The sequence below is a fragment of the Mustelus asterias genome, chromosome 7 (assembly GCF_964213995.1).
Source record: "Mustelus asterias chromosome 7, sMusAst1.hap1.1, whole genome shotgun sequence".
NCBI lineage: Eukaryota > Metazoa > Chordata > Chondrichthyes > Carcharhiniformes > Triakidae > Mustelus > Mustelus asterias.
The window spans coordinates 99,855,046-99,873,825 of record NC_135807.1 but is presented as its reverse complement, the minus strand read 5'-3'; the positions used below and the strand labels follow the sequence as shown (position 1 = coordinate 99,873,825).

Sequence of the window (18,780 nt, the reverse complement as noted above, 5' to 3'; positions counted from 1 at the left end):
GTCCTTTCAGGGAGGATGGCATGAGGAAGTTCAGTCAAAGTATCTGCAAGAGTCATCGGGGTTATATTAAATATTAGTTGATTGTCTCCAGAACTGGAGATAGAATGAAACGTCAGGGAAGGGAAGCCAAGGATCAGTGGCAGACTATATAAAGAGAGAGCAAGAGAAAGATGAAAATTGAAAGCAAAGTCAATAAAATCTTCCTGTTTAGAGCAAGAACAGGAAACAGTACTGATGCAGTCACCAACGAAATGGAAAGAAAGAAAGAGGAAGCCTCAATTGAGCTGGAAAAAGAATGCTCCACATACACCAAAAAAAAGCAGGCATGCCTAGGATCCATGCAAGTACCCACAGTGATATCTTTTATTTGAAGAAAGAGAATGGAACAAGTGGCAGTGCAGGGCATTGAGAATGGACCTCAGGATATAAAGCGAACAGTGCTCAGAAGAACGTTGAATGTTTAGCAGTCTGCAATCATAGGTAGATCTGAAAGACAGGTAGCAATTCAGTTGGAATCCATGTGAAATAAGCTGCAGCCACAGATAGTTGCTTAGAAAAGAAATGTTATTGTGACAGCAAGTTTCCATAGATACATAACCAATTTTGTTTTAATTTGGGGGCGAGGGGCGTGCAAGAGTGCCATTTGAGATTGCACCAAATAATAAACCAAAAGAGGGCTTTTATACACTTGAATAATTACATATCTATAATCCATTTTAAAACATGCATTGTCCTGTACATAATAAATCTCTGTAGTCAATATTGCCAGGGATGTGGAATTTCAGTTAAGTGGGGAAATGAGAAAAGCTGTTCCTCTTAGAGTAGAGAAAGTTAAGCATATATTTAATAGCAAGTGAAGAATTTTGATTAGGTAAATAAGGATAAACTGTTTCTGGTGGCAGCAACCAGAAGACACAGATTTAAGGTAATTGGCAAAAGAACCAGAGAGTAGTAAACTTTTAGACTAAACAAAAACTTGATCTACAATTCTGCTGGTGGACAAGGGATGGAAATATCAAAAATAAATGTTTGACAAGCAGCAAGTCCCACGATATATACGTGAAGGTCTCCACAATCAACCTCTACTTAACATTTAGAGATGGGCATCTCAGGTGATTGGTTATGCTTTTGACATTTCAGTTAAAAAGCATCTTCTGTTCCAGGTAGAGATTCAGTTAAGGTTTGGATTTTTAGTAGAAGGATGTGAATAAATAGAAAGTGGATAACGTGAGATTTTAGGTTCGTGTTTTGTGCTTTGAGAAATTGAAAATCAGGGGAAAAAATATACCTAACAGGATTGGAACAGAATATGGCTGTACTTGGTAACGTCTCTTTTAAAATGTGATGAGAGGTTATTAATTCCCAGCCATCGGAATGAGAAGGAGACAGAATACAGATCATTGTACACAAGATGTGGTAACTGCATCTTGGTCGCGCCACATTTTTTATTTTCTTTACTCCTCTTGGTGCTTCTTGCAACACCATAGATCACAGTAAATCTATTTATATCGGCAATATAAAAGTAAAATATTGCAGATAGTGAAAATCTGAAATAAAAACAGGAAATGCTGGGAGTACTCAGGGGGTCAGGCAGAATCTGTGGAGAGAGAAACAGAGTATTATCAGACTTTGATGCCATTGTAAAGGGAAAGTGACTAAATACATTGCTCACATTAAGTCAGAGTGTGAAAAACGAGTTATATGATGCAAGAAGTTAAATGTGCTGTATAAATACAAGTCATTTTTAAATTATGGATTTCCAAGGCTCTTGCCTCAATGTTAATTGCATTGATTAATTCCACAAATAACAAAGATTTAATTTAGAAGGAATAAAGCATTTTATTTAATTGCTGTGACAAAAATGTTAGTTGCTTACTTGTTTCCCTTTTCCTCTGCCTCAGCCAAGTTAGCATGAATGTGGATGCTGTGAGGTAATAACAGTTTACTGTTTATTGTGCTTTTTCAAGTTCAAGTTCTGAATGATCAGTATTAGATAATATATTCATTTATGATAGCTGATGGGAGGTTTTAAACATCAGAAATGAACAGTTATGCATACTTTATCTTTTGGCCAAAATTCACTTATTTAGACCATAACTTAAAGTTGTTTAGACTTCAGAACACCAACCATCAATCACTTCCATCTTCATGTCTCCCAAACTACCTCTATACCCCTTCCAGTTTGAACAAATTAGATTACAAGTTAAACAAACATGCAGAAACAATAAATACATATGAACATTCTAACTCATAGATCCAAAAGTAAAACAAATTATTCATGCTGAGAACCTAATAGCATTCCAGGACCAAAGCAACATTTATAATTAATTAATGGAGAAAGAACATTGAGCAGTCTGAATCAATTTTAAATGGAAATAAAATCCCAGTGGTGATCAGAGGGACCTCCATGTCCTTGTACATGAAACCACAAAAAAGTTAGCATACAGATACAACAAGTAATTAGGAAGGCAAATGGATGTTGGCCTTGATTGCTACAGCGATACAGGGCACTCGAGTCCACACCTGTAGTACTATGTACAGTTTTGATCTCCTTACTTAAGGATATACTTGCATTGGAAGCAGTTCAGAGAAGGTTCATATGGCTGATTCCTGGGATGAAGGGGTTTTCTTATGAGGAAAGGTTGAACAGGTTGGGCCTAAAAGAATGAGAGGTGATCTTATTGCAACATAGAAGATTCAATGCTGAAAGGATGTTATTGCGGAGGAATCAAGAACTAGGGGGCACAGTTTATAAATAAGGGGTCTCCCATTTAAGATGGAGATGAGGCAAAAATTTATTCTCAGAGTTGCTCGTCTTTGGATTTCTCTTCATCAGTGAGCTTTGGAGGCTGGGTCCATTGTATATATTCAAGATTGAGTTAAACAGATTTTTAGTCAACAAGGGAGTCGAGGATTGTTGTGGGCAGACAGGAGGTGGGGTTGAGGCCACGATCACACAGGCTTAGAGTCATAGAGGTTTATATCCCTTCGGCCCAACTTGTCCATGCCACCCTTTTATTTTTAAACCACTAAGCTAGTCCTAATTGCCGGCATTTGACCCATATCCCTTTGAACCCATCTAAGTCTAAATGCTTTTTGAAAGACAAAATTGTACCCATCTCTACTGTTGCCAGCTTGTTCCAGACATTCACCACCCTCCGCAACAATTGCCCCTCTGGACCATTTTGTATCTCTCCCCTTAAACCTATGCCCTCTAGTTTTAGACTCCCCTACCTTTGGGAAAAGATGTTGACTATCGAACTGATCTATGATCTTCAGCTTGAAGGGCTGAATGACCTGCTCCTACCCCTATTTCTTACATTATCAGAATTTTGATTTCTCTTAACTGTAACCCAACATTGAGCATAAAATGTAAACACAAGTACTGTGATATTCTAGCCCACCCAGACAAACAATTATGGTCTCCAGTTGCCAATATGGTGGTAGTCTTGATCTGACTCTTGTTCTGTCATTAAAGCTGGGGAACTTAAGATCCAATGTTCTGCCATTACTGAGAAATTAAGACCTTATCCAACAGAACTGCAACATTTGAGAACATCAGTTGCAATCTGGAATCACATGTAGGCCAGACCAGATAAGATATCAGATTTTCTACCCTAAAGGACATTAGTGAACCAGATGGATTTTTACAATTGACAATGGTTTCACCACAACTGAGATTAACTTTATATTTCAGATTTATTTACTGAATTTAAATTCTACCAGCTGCCATCGGGGGATTCAAATCCACATTCCTGGCCATTAGTTTGGGCCTCAAGATTACTAGTTCATTCCCACTACGCCACCACCTTCCCAATTACTAACAATTATTTTATAGAGCAGAAAAATAACCAGAGTTTTTCCAAAAGCTCAATTAGTAAATATATAATATGGTACTATACAGATCAATTAAAAAAAAAGCAAAGTTCCAAACATCTTCCACGGTCTCTGCAGAGCTACATGACGACAGAAAAGATAGCTTCAGGACACTGTATTTCACCTCAATATTCCAGTCAATATAGGGGAAATTAAGCTAATTCACCTTTGCTTTGATTCCCACCCCCCTGCCAAACTAGTTTAAAATCTCCCGCAGGTACAGCATGGTACAGCACTTCCTGTCCACTACAGTTACACGTCATAACCATGATAAAACCACCTACAAACTAAGCTACATAAATTTGGCATCTTCAGACTCCTAAAAGCCAGTTCATCATCTGCAAGCCACATGACAAGTGTGCAATGGAATACTATTGACTCGCCTTGATCCATGCAGCACAAACAAGACTCAAGAAGCTTGACACCATCCAAGGCAAAGCACTTGATCAAAACTCCATCCATCACCTTAAGGCTTACTCCCCTCTGTAGATGGTACACACTGCAGCCATGGAGCAAAGACGCAGTGCACCCACCAAGATATCTTTGAAAGTACCTTCCAAACTCCGACCACAACAGACACATAGGAACACCAGCATCTTAAAATTCTCCTGAAAACATTTTACTGTCCCTTCCACATCACTAACAAAATCCTGGAATTCCCTATCTAACAACATGCAAGCGCACCTACACCACACAGATTGTATTGATTCAAGATGGTGGTGAGGTAATAACCTCGTCGTCAGCTATGCCCAAATAAATAGAATTTGTAGAAACCACCTATTCCGACAAGGACAGCCAGTTCCTCTCTAAAGATATAAAAACCAAATGCAAATTGTTCCAAAAATTGTTATATCATTAGATGCATGTATTATGAGGAAGAAGAAAGTTGATCAAGTTCTACCAGTCAAGGATCCCACACGATACTACCTTAAAAAAAAATATTTTACAAACAAACATTTCTGGATCCTGATTGGGAGCACTGCTAGGCTTGAATCTAGCATCTAGTTAAATAGCCTATCAAATACTCACTATCCAAATATAAAGTTTTGACATAGATGCTGAAGTACTGCTGCCCCAACTGGAAAAACAACAGAGGCATCCGTTGCGGCATTTGGGGAGGAAAAAAGACTGAAGAATATCAGGTGAATTAAAAATAATCAGCATTTCACTTTCACCCAAGCATTGGATGTCATAAATTAGAGAATACAAGCCAGAGAAGATAATTTCACATCATTCACTACTTTCAGCTTTAATATAACCAGAGCAAAAGGATAAATGTTATATTTTTAAAACTTCCAAATTAAATAGAAAATACTTGCAACTTGCATTAAATTTTAATTGTTATATCTATATGTACTGTATTCAGAATTAAGCACAGATGGATATTTGTTTAAATACCCAATAGCATAAATAAATAGAAGACAATTGATTTTTTTTAAAAACACATTCTTACCTCAACAGAAGTTCTTTGGGTAATTTTTTATTTATGAGAGATTCATCATTGCTGGAGAAAACCTGAAATCAAAATAGAATGTTAAATATTTAACATTAAAACAATTCAAATCAGCTTCAAAAACACATGCAATCTATTTAACCTGATTAAAATTAAAAACTGCATTTCTAAGTACATATTTTTGATCATCGCTGAAGAAATGCTCTCATTTCAAAGTTCATCTGTACTTAGAGAAGGCAACTTTTGTGTAATGGATGGAATCTCATTGTTCCAGAGAGACAAGATCTTGCATGGACTATAAAAACAAACACTTAACCTGCTTCAGGTGAAAAAATATCGCATTAGACTTTCAATCTGGTTAAAATTGTAATTAAAATTTACTTAAAATCTTGCTTGCAGGTAAAAGGTTTACACAAAGATAAAATGCATTTTACAATGACTATTGACAAAAAAAAGTCCACAACATTCTAAAAAGGTCTTTAAAAAATAGTTCTTAGCTAATCCAATCAACTGCAAGTATCAGGTAAGGTGCAATCATTTAGCAGAGCACAGGTGGTGATCATTTGGCTCAAGTCTGCATCGGCACTTTCAAAGAGTAATCCCATTGGTCACTCTCCCCTTTTTCTCCATATTCCTGTCATTTTTTTCTCCTTCAAATATTTATCCAATTTCTCTGCAAGCAACTATCAGCCAGTGCATTGTAAATCCTATTCCTCGTTGCATTAAAAGATTTTCTTCATGTCACCTCCGCTTCTTTTGCAATCACAACTCTATCCCCTTTGGTTATTAATGTTTCAGCAATGGAAAACAGCTTATCTCTTAAATGTCTAATTTTAAAAACCTCATTAAATTTCCTCTTAGCCTTTTCTTCTCCAAGCAGAATAATTCTAGTTTGTCCAGTCTATCCAGAGTAATCCCTCATTTCAGGTATCATTCTAGTGCATCACCTCCGAATCCTCTCCAAAGTCTTAACATTCTTCCTGAAAATATTCCCATCTTCCAACTTTACACAATGACCTCAGATACTGTCTTTTAGACAAAAATGAAACCAAATTTTAAAAATAACAGCTTGTATCATATATTCCCTAGACCTCTTGCCAATTGTTAATCAGCTCAAACCAGACACAATGCAAGCAGAAGCTCGTATCCCAGAGTAATTAGTAACCAAGGTTAATAGTTTAACACAGATTACCCCATTTTAATTTCAGAGGCTTGGTTACTTTAGATTATGAGTATCATTGGCTGCCTCTTGATTAAGGATGACGTCTACTCAGAGTTACGGGTTTCCGCCGTGGACCTTTGTGACTGAACAGGTAAAAGATTCTTGACCCACAGATCTTTTGGCATCTGGGCAGGATGTCCTACAAGGTAGTGGGATCCGGAGTGCAGGATTTGTATCCTCTACTGCTGCTCGGACTCATCATTAAGGTGTTTGGACTCAAAAGCATGGTACAGTTTGATGGCTTGGAACCATTTTTGAATGATTGGTAGCAAGCTCCTCCCAGTCACTCAGGTCAATGTTGCTGTGTTCCAAGGAGTTCTTCAGAGAGTCTTAGACATGTTTTCTTTGTCCTTTCCTAGAACACGAGGCATGACAGTTGAGAAACCAAGATTGGTGAATGAGACACTTTTCAGCCATCTGGACAGTGGTCAACCTACCAGAGCTGATTTTGCCCGAATGCTCGTAGAGCTGGCTTCAAGGAGGACAGCAACATTTATTCAAAGACTCTCCACTGAATCCAGAGAAAGGGGTAGAGGCACAGCTGATGGAATTTCTCTTGTGCTGCAATTACACAGTGGAGTTCTCACTGAAGTACAGGAGTGCAGTAACAACAACAGCTCTGCATACTAGGACTTTTGTTAATTTCCAAAGATGCTTGGTGGTCAAATACATGCTGCCATCATTTGTAGAAGGCCAAGGTGGCACAGTGATCTAGTGTTGGATCTCTTCGTCCATAGTGGCCTTTTGAAAGGTAGCTACTGTGTTATGGGGAATGTTCAACATATTCCAGAATCCCTCCTTCAACATATATGGGAGGTGGAATATTTGACTAACTAGGTGTGGGTTGATACGAGTTCTGTTTTGGCAACATATGTTCAAGCTGAGTCTTTTGTATGCAGAATTGAAGAGGTCAAGAGCAGCTTGCAAATCTGGTGCAGAGTGGGTAAAAACACTGCGGTCATCCATTACTAAATATCATGTACCACAGCCAGAGGTCGTGGTACATATTGGTACTAATGACATAATGTGGAGATGCCGGCGTTGGACTGGGGTAAACACAGTAAGAAGTCTAATAACACCAGGTTAAAGTCCAACAGGTTTATTTGGTAGCAAAAGCCGGCTCTTGCTACCAAATAAACCTGTTGGACTTTAACCTGGTGTTCTTAGATTTCTTACTAATGACATAGGCAGAAAGAGTGATGAGGTCCTGCAGCAGCAGTTTAGGGAGTAAGGTTGAAAGTTAAAAAGCAGGACCTCTAGGGTTGTAATCTCAGGATTACTCCCTGTGCCACGTGCTAGTGAGGCTAGGAATAGGAAGATAGTGCAGCTCAACACTTGGCTAAACAGCTGGTGTAGGAGGAAGGGTTTCAGATATCTGGACTATTGGGGTCTCTTCCAGGGCAGATGGGACCTGTACGAGGACGACAGGTTGCATCTAAACTGGAAGGGCACAAATATTCTGGCCGGGAGGTTTGCCAGTGCCATACAAGAGGTTTTAAACTAGTTTGGCAGGGGGGTGGGAATCAAAGCAAAGGTGAATTAGCTGAAAGGGAACCAGAGAGTAGGGCCAGTAAAGACTCAAACAGCAGGCAGGGTGGGATTGCTAATCAGAGAGGGTTTGGTGGACTGAAGTGCATTTGTTTCAATGCGAGAAGTATAATAGGTAAGGCAGCTGAACTTAAGAGCTTGGATTAGTACTAGGAACTACGATGTTGTTGCCATTACAGAGACTTGGTTAAGGGAAGGACAGGATTGGCAGCTTAACATTCCAGGATACAGATGTTTCAGGTGGGGGCAAGGGGGTGTAAAAGGGGTGGGGGAGTTGCACTACTGGTTGAGAATATCACAGCTGTACTCCGAGAAGACACCTCGGAGGGTTCATACAGCGACGCAATACGGGTAGAACTCAGGAATAGGAAAGGCGTAGTCACAATGTTGGGGGTTTACTATAGGCCACCCAACTGCCAGCGGGAGATTGAGGAACAGATATGTAGGCAGATTTTGGCAAGGTGTAAAAGTAACAGGGTTGTTGTGGTGGGAGATTTTAATTTCCCCTATATTGACTGGGACTCTCAATGCTAGGGATGTGGATGGGGCAGTTTGCAAGGAGCATCTAGGAGGGCTTCCTTAAACAGTATGTAGATAGTCCAACTAGGGAAGGGGCCGTACTGGACCTGGTATTGGGGAATGAGCCAGGCCAGGTGGTCGATGTTTCAGTAGGGGAACAGTTCGGGAACAGTGAGCACAATTCAGTAAGCTTTAAGGTACTGATGGATAAAGATAAGTGTAGTCCTCAAGTGAAGGTGCTAAATTGGGGGAAGGCTAATTACAACAATATTAGGCAGGAACTGAAGAATGTAGATTGGGGGCAGATGTTTGAGGGCAAATCCACATCTGGCATGTGGGAGGCTTTCAACTGTAAGTTGATATTAATTCAGAACCAGCACATTCCTATTAGGATGAAGGATAAGTATGGCAAGTTTTGGGAACCTTGGATAACGAGAGATATTGTGACCCTAGTCAAAGAGAAAAAGGAAGCACTTGTCAAAGCTAGGAGGCTGGAAACACACGAAGCAAGTATGGAATACAAGGAAAGTAGAAAGAAACTTAAGCAAGGACCTTAAGGGCTAAAAGGGGTAATGAAAAAGCATTGGCCAGCAGGATTAAGGAAAATTCCAAGGCTTTTTATACATATATAAAGAGCAAGAGGGTAGCCAGGGAGAGGGTTGGCCCACTCAAGGACAAGGGAGGGAATCTATGCGTGGAGCCAGAGAAAATGGGCAAGGTATTAAATGAGTACTTTGCATCAGTATTCACCAAAGAGAAGGACTTGGTGGATGATGAGTCTGGGAAAGGGTGTGTAGATAATTTGATGTGGAGATGCCGGTGTTGGACTGGGGTAAACACAGTAAGAAGTTTAACAACACCAGGTTAAAATCCAACAGGTTTATTTGGTAGCTTTGGCTACCAAATAAACCTATTGGACTTTAACCTGGTGTTGTTAAACTTCTTACTGTAGATAATTTGAGTCATGTTGAGATCAAAAAGGAGATATTGGGGTTCTTGAGAAACAGTAAGGTAGACAAGACCTCAGGGCCTGATGGGGTATACCCCAGAATACTGAAAGAAGCAAGGGAGGAAATCGCTGGGGCCTTGAGAGAAATCTTTGTTTCTTCACTGGCTACAGGGGAGGTCGCAGAGGATTGGAGAATAGCCAATGTTGTTCCTTTGTTTAAGGGTAGCAAGAATACTCCAGGTAATTACACGCTGGTGAGCCTTACATCGGTGGTGGGGAAATTATCGGAGGGGATTCTTCGAGACAGGGTTTATTTCCACTTGGAAATAAGTGGACGTATTAGTGAAAGGCAACATGGTTTTGTGAAGGGGAAGTCGTGTCTCACGAACTTGATCGAGTTTTTTGAGGAAGTGACCAAGATAATTGATATGGGGGGAAGGCAGTGGATGTTGTCTACATGGACTTCAGTAAGGCCTTTGACAAGGTTCCTCATGGCAGACTGGTGCAGAAGGTAAAGTCGCATGGGATTAGAGGTGAGCTGGCAAGGTGGATATAAAACTGGCTCAAAGATAGCCAGGTTCCGCACACGAGGACGGCCTCAACCGGGATATTGAGTTCATGTCACACTATCCGTAACCCCCACAACTTGCCTGGATGTGCAAAATCTCACTGGCTGTGCTGTCTGGAGACAATACACATCTCTTTAACCTGTGCTTAATGCTCCCTCCACTCACATTGTCTGTATCTTTAAGACCTGGTTGGCTGTAGAGACTCACATTCCAATCATTATTTATGTAAATTGAGTTTGTGTCTTTGTGCCCTGTTTGTGATCAGAACTCCCACCCACCTGACGAAGGAACAGCCTGTTCCGAAAGCTAGTGGCTTTTGCTACCAAATAAACCTGTTGGACTTTAACCTGGTGTTGTTAGACTTCTTACTCAGTCAAAGAAGACAGAGGATAGCAGTGGAAGGGTGCATTTCTGAATGGAGGGCTGTGACAAGTGGTGTTCCTCAGGGATCAGTGCTGGGACCTTTGCTATAAAAATATGTATATTAGATATATATAAAAAATGATTTGGAGGAAAACGCAACTGGATTGTTTAGTAAGTTTGCGGACGACACAAAGGTTGGTGGATTTGCGGATAGCAAATCTGTTCTGGTCACCTCACTATAAGAAGGATGTGGAGACACTGGAAAGAGTGCAAAGGAGATTTACCAGGATGCTGCCTGGTTTGGAGGGTAGGTCTTATGAGGAAAGGTTGAGGGAACTTGGGCTTTTCTCTTTGGAGCGGAGGAGGTTGAGAGGAGACTTGATAGAGGTTTATAAGATGAGGGGGATAGATAGAGTGAACGTTCAAAGACTATTTCCTCCGGTGAATGGAGTGGTAACTAGGGGACATAACTATAGGGTTCATGGTGGGAGATATAGGAAGGATGTCCGAGGTAGATTTTTTACTCAGTGGTTGGGGTGTGGAATGGACTGCCTGCAGGGATAGTGGAGTCAGAAACTTTAGGAACATTTAAGAAGCTATTGGATAGGCACATGGAGTACTTCGGGATGACAGGGAGGAAATAGCTTGATTTGGGTTTCAGACAAAGCTCGGCACAACATCGTGGGCCGAAGGGCCTGTTCTGTGCTGTACTGTTCTAAGTTCTATAGCGATGAGGACATCAGAGGATACAGCAGGATATAGATCAGTTGGAGACTTGGGCGAAGAGATGGCAGATGGAGTTTAATCCGGACAAATGTGAGGTAATGCATTTGGGAAGGTCTAATACAAATAGGAAATATACAGCAAATGGCAGAACCCTTAAGAGTATTGATAGGCAAAGGGATCTGGGTGTACAAGTACACAGGTCACTGAAAGTGGCAAGGCAGGTGGAGAAGGAGTCAAGAAGGCATACGGCATGCTTGCCTTCATCGGCCGGGGCATTGAGTTTAAAAATTGGCAAGTCATGTTGCAGCTTTATAGAACCTTAGTTAGGCCGCAGTTGTAATATAGTGTTCAATTCTGGTCACCACACTACCAGAAGGATGTGGAGGCTTTGGAGAGGGTACAGAAAAGATTTACTAAGATGTTGCCTGGTATGGAGGGCATCAGCTATGAGGAGAGGTTGGAGAAACTTGGTTTGTTCTCACTGGAGCGACGGAGGTTGAGAGGAGACCTGGTAGAAGTCTACAAGATTATGAGAGGCATGGACAGAGTGGATAGTCAGAAGCTTTTTCTGGGTGGAAGAGTCAATTACTAGGGGGCATAGGTTTAAGGTGCGAGGGGCAAGGTTTAAAAGGAGATGTATGAGGCAAATTTTCTTTTTAAAACACTGAGTTGTGGGTGCCTGGAACTCGTTGCCCGGGGAGGTACTGGAAGCTGAAACGGTAGTGACGTGAATAGGATGGGAATAGAGGGATATGGTCCCCGGAAGGGTAGGAGGTTTTAGTTAAGTCGGGCAGCATGGTCGGTGCAGGCTTGGCGGGCTGAAGAGCCTGTTCCTGTGCTGTAATTTTCTTTGTTCTTTGTACATCCATGGTGGTCAGATTCGTTTTGGCATGGAGGTAACTGAAGTTAAAAGGTATCTAATTCTCATACCAGAGGGCAGTTGATCTTTGAAGTGAAAAGCCACTGTCAGGTATATTGTAAACAGTATGGGGCTTTCATACAGGCTTGCTGGACACCGATCTAGATTTTGAGTGTCTATTTCAGATGTCACATTTGCAATCAGATCATCGTGAAGCAGTTGCACTTCTATGGAAACCCAAATCTCTGGAACACAATCCATGGCTCTTCATGATTTACTGAGTCAGATCATGAGTATACCCCGAAGCTCTCATTCTCGTACACGATCCCACTGACTTTCCCCATCTCACCCAACCGGCTAAACCATTGACTTACATTATTTAAATTCAAAACACATTGGTCTAAAATGTCACGAGAAAGAATAAGACACTTCATGATATGAAACACAACAGGACTTGTCACAGGTCCCATGACCAGATAAACTCGGCAAAAGTAGAGCTTTCAAGAAAACTATTGTAGCCATTCTGACATGCATGTTTCACTTAATGTTATATCTATTTGCAGAACCAAAAAGTAGCATAATCTGAATGGTAGGGATGCTAGAAAACTGAAATAAAAATAGAAACTGCTGGAAACACTCAGCAGGTGGAGGAGGTGGTCATCACAATGTTTATTGATACTCCAACTACAATCAACCACTTGAGCGTTTCAGAATTTTCTGCTTTTAAAAGCTACCCAATTAAGAAAAACTGGGGACAAAAAGAAAATAGTGACTTATTATTTGCATCCAGAGAGTTTAGATTTATTTGGAAAGAAAGTCCTCAAAAGGATATGGCTCAATGGAGCCGAGGCTGTCAACATCTTACTTTCAGAGTGCATGATTTGAACAAAATCCTGGTATCTTATTTGGGCAAAGATTTAATGAATGATGCCAATAAAAGGGTGACAAATTAAAATTCAAAACAAATCCAAAAATATTTAGTATAATCTGGATTTTTAAAAAGCAAGATATAGGAAGAGAAGGTCATTCAGCCTATTAGGTCTATCCTTCCAATAAAATCACAACTCATCCAATTGTGGCCTCAACGTTACTTTTCTCCATGCGCTGTAATGATCCTCAATTCCCTTGTAGATCAAAAATCTGTTTAACTCAGTCTTGAATGTTTTCAATGGCGCAGCCACCACTGTTTGCAGGGAAAGAGAATTCAAAACACAAACATCTCTTAGAATAAATTCCTCCTCATCTCAATCTTAAATGGGAGACCACTTATATTTGAATTGTACTTTTAGTTCTAGATTCCACCACAAGAGGAAACATCCTCTCAGTATGGACCCTGTCAAGCTCCCTCAGAATCTTATATGTTGCAATAAGATCACCTCTCTCATTCTTCTGAACTCTGAGTTTAGGCTCAACCTAGGAATCAACCCAGTGAACATTCTCTGAACGATAATTATACCCAGTATTCCAGATGTAGTCTCACCCTATACAGCCATAGCAAGACTTCCTTTCTTCTATATTCCATTCCCTTTGCAATAAAGGCCAACATTTGTCTTCTTAATTACTTGATATACTGGCATGCTAACTTATGATTCAGACAGGACACAGAAATCCCTCTGATCACCACTGGGATTTCGTTTGCATTTAAAATTGATTGATATTACTCACTTCTCTCTCCATTAATTATTATGGATGCCTTTGAGCAGAATTTTAGAGTTCATACAACACGAATAGTTTGTCTTTTTCCTTTTTTGGATTGATGGGATGGAGCATATTTATTGTTTGTGTTGCTTACCTTTGTAACAATCTAATTTTCTATCCAAACTGGGAAGGATGTGAAAGTGGTTAAGGAGAGAGTGATTGGCAGGTGTTCTGAAGTGTACAAACCCAAGTTATGGCCTATATAGGTGAACTTTGACCAGAAGATCAATTCATAACTGTTCATTTCTACTGATTACTCCATCTGCCCCAACTCTCTATCGCCGATCCTACATTAGTGGATGGGCTCAGGGGAGTTGGGTGGTGAGCTACTTGTCACAGAACTCACAACCTTGGACTTGCATGTCGAGCCATCGCATTGATATAGATAGTCCATTCAGCTTCTGGTAACCCAGAGGTTGTTAATAGTGGGTGATTCAGCAATGGTAATGCCATTGAAATGTCATGGAGAGATGGTTAGATCTCTCTTGTTGGAGATGGCCATTGCCTGGCACTTGTGCAACATTCATGTTATGTGCCACTTATCCGACCAAACCCAAATATTGTTCAGGTCTTGCTACATACACACATGGACTGAAGAGTTACGAATGGTGATGCACAATCATTTGCTGACATCCCCACTTCTGATCTTATGATGAAAGGAAGGTCATTGATGAAGCATGTGAAGATGGTTGGGCCTAGGACCCCACCCTAAAAAGAACTCTTGGGGCTGAGATGATTGACCTGCAACAACCACACCATCTTATTTTTGTGCTAGGTACTACTCCAACCAGTGACCCTAATTTTGCTGGGGTTCCTTGGTGCCACCCTTGGTCAAATGCTACCTTGATGTTAGGGGCAGTCTCACCTCACCCTTGGAGTTTAGCTCTTTTCTCAATGTTTGGACCAAGGCTGAAATTAGGTCAAAAAGTGAGTGGCTCTGAGGGAACGCAAACAGAGGAACAGTGAGCAAATTAAAGTAAATATTGGTCGATTGTACATGGATTTTCAGAAGGCATTTGATACAGTGCCACACTACAAACTTGTAGTTTGTGGAAAAAAAGGTAAACGCTTAGATAAGGAATTGTCTGAGACAGTAGAGGGAGCACAGTGAAGGCTTACCAGGCTGATCCCTAGCATGGCAGGTCTGTCATATGAGGAGAGACTAAGTCGGTTAGGATTATATTCGCTGGAGTTTAGAAGAGGGGGGATTTCAGAGAAACTTATAAAATTTTAATGGGGTTAGACAGGAGATTCAGAAAGAATGTTGCCAATGGTGGGGGAATCCAGAACTAGGGGTCATAGTTTGGAGGATAAGGGGCAAACCTTTTAGAACTGAGGGGAGGAGAAATTTCTTCACCCACAGGGTGGTGAATGTGTGGAATTCACTACCACAGAATGTAGTTGAGGCCAAAACGTTGTCTGATTTCAAGAAAAATGATCAGCCATAATCAAAATGGCATAGCAGGCTCAAAGGGCTGAATGGCCTACTCCTGCTTCTAGTTTCTATGGAGGAAGATCAGTGGAAATCCCCAGAGGTCAGTGTTGGGAGCCTTACTCTTCCTGATTTTTTTTAAAAAACTACCCAGACCATGGTGTTCAGGACATGATTTCAAAGACTGGCATTTGTGATGCTGTGGACCTCAGGATGAGGCCTAGATGGATTGTCTACTCGGCGCTTCCGGCTGAAGATGGTTGCAAATACTGATGTGCTGGGTTCCCCTTTGTGGGATGGGGGTATTTGCGGCCTCTCCTCCTCCTATCAATTGCCAATCACTATTCGTGAATGGATGTGGCAGGACTGCAGAGCTTGGATCTGCTCCAGTGTGCGATCGCTAAGCTCTATTACATGCTGCTTCCGTGTTTGACATGATTGTAGTCCTGTGTTGTAGATCACCAGGTTGATATCTCATTTTTAAGTATGGCTGGTACTGTTCGTGGCAAGTTCCCCCGCACTCAAAGCATGATAAGACCATAAGATATAGGAGCACAAGTAGGCTATTTGGCCCATTGAGTCTGCTTTGAAATTCAATGTGATCATGACTGAACAGATATGATAATTCTCAACTCCACTTCCCCACCTTATCCCCATATCGCTTGAACATACTTAACAATGCTGCCTCTACAGTAAACAGCTCCACAGATTCACTATCCTCCGAGGAGAAGAAATTCCTCCTCATCTGTCTTAAATGGATGATCTTTGGTGACCTTTATCCCCTGTGGTCCTCCCACAGGGGAAAAACAGCCTCTCAACATCTTCCCCGTTATGCCCCCTGAGAATTCTATGCAGCTCAAGAAGGTCACCTCTATCGTGTGAGGTCTGATATAGAGATTAATACAAGACCACAAGGTTAGTGGAAGTAAATACTGGAACTATTTATTAATATGCCTATCCTCTAACACATTTAGCACAAGACTGGCTAGGCAAGCTCCCCCCAGGGTGGAACTCGAGTCCCAGTTCACCTGAACTCTTCTCTTAAAGGGGCATGCCCCAATATAACACTCTTCCGCTCTTACTCCAAAACCCCCATAATAACAGTTTCTTTTTTTAAACACAATTGCAAATGCACAATTCAACTATGTACAAAAACAAAGGTGAACATCAATCGTGAAAAGCAATATCAAGGTCCATTTAGAAGACAATCAGTCTAGCTGAAGAACGACAGTTCCAGGACAACCGTTTTGTTGCCTCCAAGGTCTTCTTGGGAATTTTTCCCCACATTTCCGGAAGCTCTCGAGCTTCCTCTTGCCTGGTTGCTGTCATCAGTAGTTTGTGCTAATGTTTCCTGCCGATGTCAGAACTCACTCAGGTCGGTTCCTCAGACTCCTTTTGCAATAATTCCAGGTTGGAGGGGACTTCCCTGCTTTGATATGGAGTGACCTGTTCATCCTGGATCTGCACAGTGTGAGACATTGACCCCATCTGGGGGCCACCGCTGTTGCAGGAACCCATTCGCTCTTTCCTTCCTCCCTCCTCCTCCCTCCCCCCCCCCCCAAGCTACGTAGTTATTCGCCAACACGGTTTCCCCTTTGCTGAACTTCATTGACTTTCCCTCCCTTCAGGCCATCTACCCTCCTTGGTTCTTTGTTGCCACTTCGAGTCTCCTCTGGCTGCATCAGGTCAAAAAAGTAGTCCTCAATCTGCAACCAAACATCAATGTGCTCGGGAACATTGGGTCATTCCATGAGGTGTGCTTAAGAATTGATTCACTCTCCTTCCAAGGGAACCCTCCCCTTGGGAAACCTTCAGTGCCTGTTTGAAGGTCTGGACAAGTCTCATTGGCCTGGCCATTTGTGGCAGGGTGATATGGAGCCGACATCACCTAGCAGACTCCTTGGTGGTTGAGGTAGTTCTCAACTTCCTTTGCCACAAACTATGTCCCATGGTTGCTCACAATTTGCTCAAGGAAACCAAGCAAACAACTCGTCGAGTCGCTCAATAGTCACCTCTGCAGACACCAACTTCATAATTGCTATTCTGGCCATTGAGTGGGCATCGACCACCAATTGCATCTTTCCTTCCACTGGACCTACAAAAGTCCACATGGATCCTTTGCCAAGCTTCAGGCCATTCCCATCGGTGTAGAGGCAACAACAGCAGTGCATTCCGCACTGAAGCGCAAGATTCACAAGCATCTAACTTCTCAATCTGAGAGTCAACGCCTGGCCACCAAAAATAGCCTCTGGCCATCTTTCATCTGCACCACCCTCAGGTGCCCTTGATCCACCATCTTTCTACATAATGCAGAAGGAATGACCACTCATACCCCACGAAAGATACCCACCCGTTATGGACAACTCCCACCTCCTCGACTGGTAGGGACACAAATCAGGCTGATTCCCTCGTAAGACTAAATCCATTACTTGATTTAAGACTGGGTCATTTTTTGTGGTGTTTCATACCTGGACCACTGATATTGGTATTCTATCATCTAGGTGAAAATACAAAATTTTCAAATGCCAATCAGGACATCCAGGAAGAGGCAGCCTCGAGTGTATCAATGTTGGTCATGCTGTTCAGATTGCCTGTACCATATGGCATAGGAGTAAGCTGATAAAAGTGACCAAGTTGTAAGTGTCCTGCCGCCATAGATGGTATTCCAGTGTATGGGTCAAAGATGGTGCTAAGGGGCTTCTGATTGGTTAACAGCTCAAAATGCTGGCCCAAATAGGAAATGGGAGAATTTCTTCACCTCAAATACTATGCTTAACCCCTCATTCTCAACCTGAGCATATTTTTCCTCTGCTTTTGTTAAAGACCTTAATGCAAAGGCAATGGGCCTTGTTTCTCCTTTGGACAATACGCGAGACAACACAGCGCCAACACCACAGACAAGGCATCGCAGGGTGATTACCATGGCAACTTCAGGTCAAAATGCATTAACACTTCCAACCTTCGTAAAGCATGCTTTACCTCCCGGTAAGCCTCCTCACACCCCTGGATCTATCTCCATGGTCAGCCTTTACCAAGCAGTTGGTGTAAAGATTTCAGTACATGGTCAAATCTGACAAACTTGCCATAATAATTCATCAATCCCAGGAACGATCGCAATTGTGATACATTCTCTGGTTTGGGAGCTTTCAAATGAAATTCTGTCGATTTGGATTCTTCTGCTTCCTCTGCAGATTTTGCAGATTCCCGTGCCCATCTTGGCTGGCAGCATGCAGCTTGTGCCTAGTCTTCAGGTTTATGTCTCTCAGACTCTCCTTTTCCTCTTTTAATTGCACCCTACAATTTTGAGCAATATGCCCCACCCGCAGCATTGCATTTCAAGAGTCCAACATGTGGATTCTGTGGCCAGACTTGTCACAACTGTGGCATTCTATGGAAGACATCACGTTCTGTTGCACTTGGCTACGTTGTGTATTCTGGCACAGACACCCAACTGTGTTGCTTCATTTGCAGCCAGTTCCATGTGCGAGGTCTGATATAAAAGCTAGTACAAGATCATAAGGAGAGTGGAAGTAAACTACTGGGTCTGTACACAATGGAGTTTAGAA

The 18,780-nt window shown here is 41.7% G+C and overlaps 1 protein-coding gene across 2 annotated transcripts in view; it reads right to left on the bottom strand.

The window, feature by feature from the left end:
- Window positions 1-18,780, bottom strand: part of fbxl2 (F-box and leucine-rich repeat protein 2) — a 200,023-nt gene that overhangs the window by 164,337 nt on the left and 16,906 nt on the right. Inside the window, exons 2-3 of one of the 2 annotated variants that reach the window (XM_078216568.1) lie at window positions 5,330-5,391; window positions 1,877-1,924 (exon numbers count right to left, since the gene is read on the bottom strand). In XM_078216568.1, the coding sequence (XP_078072694.1) occupies window positions 1,877-1,924; window positions 5,330-5,391 (110 nt within the window). The remainder of the gene's footprint in view (window positions 1-1,876; window positions 1,925-5,329; window positions 5,392-18,780) is intronic. The other variant, XM_078216569.1, reaches the window with a different exon arrangement.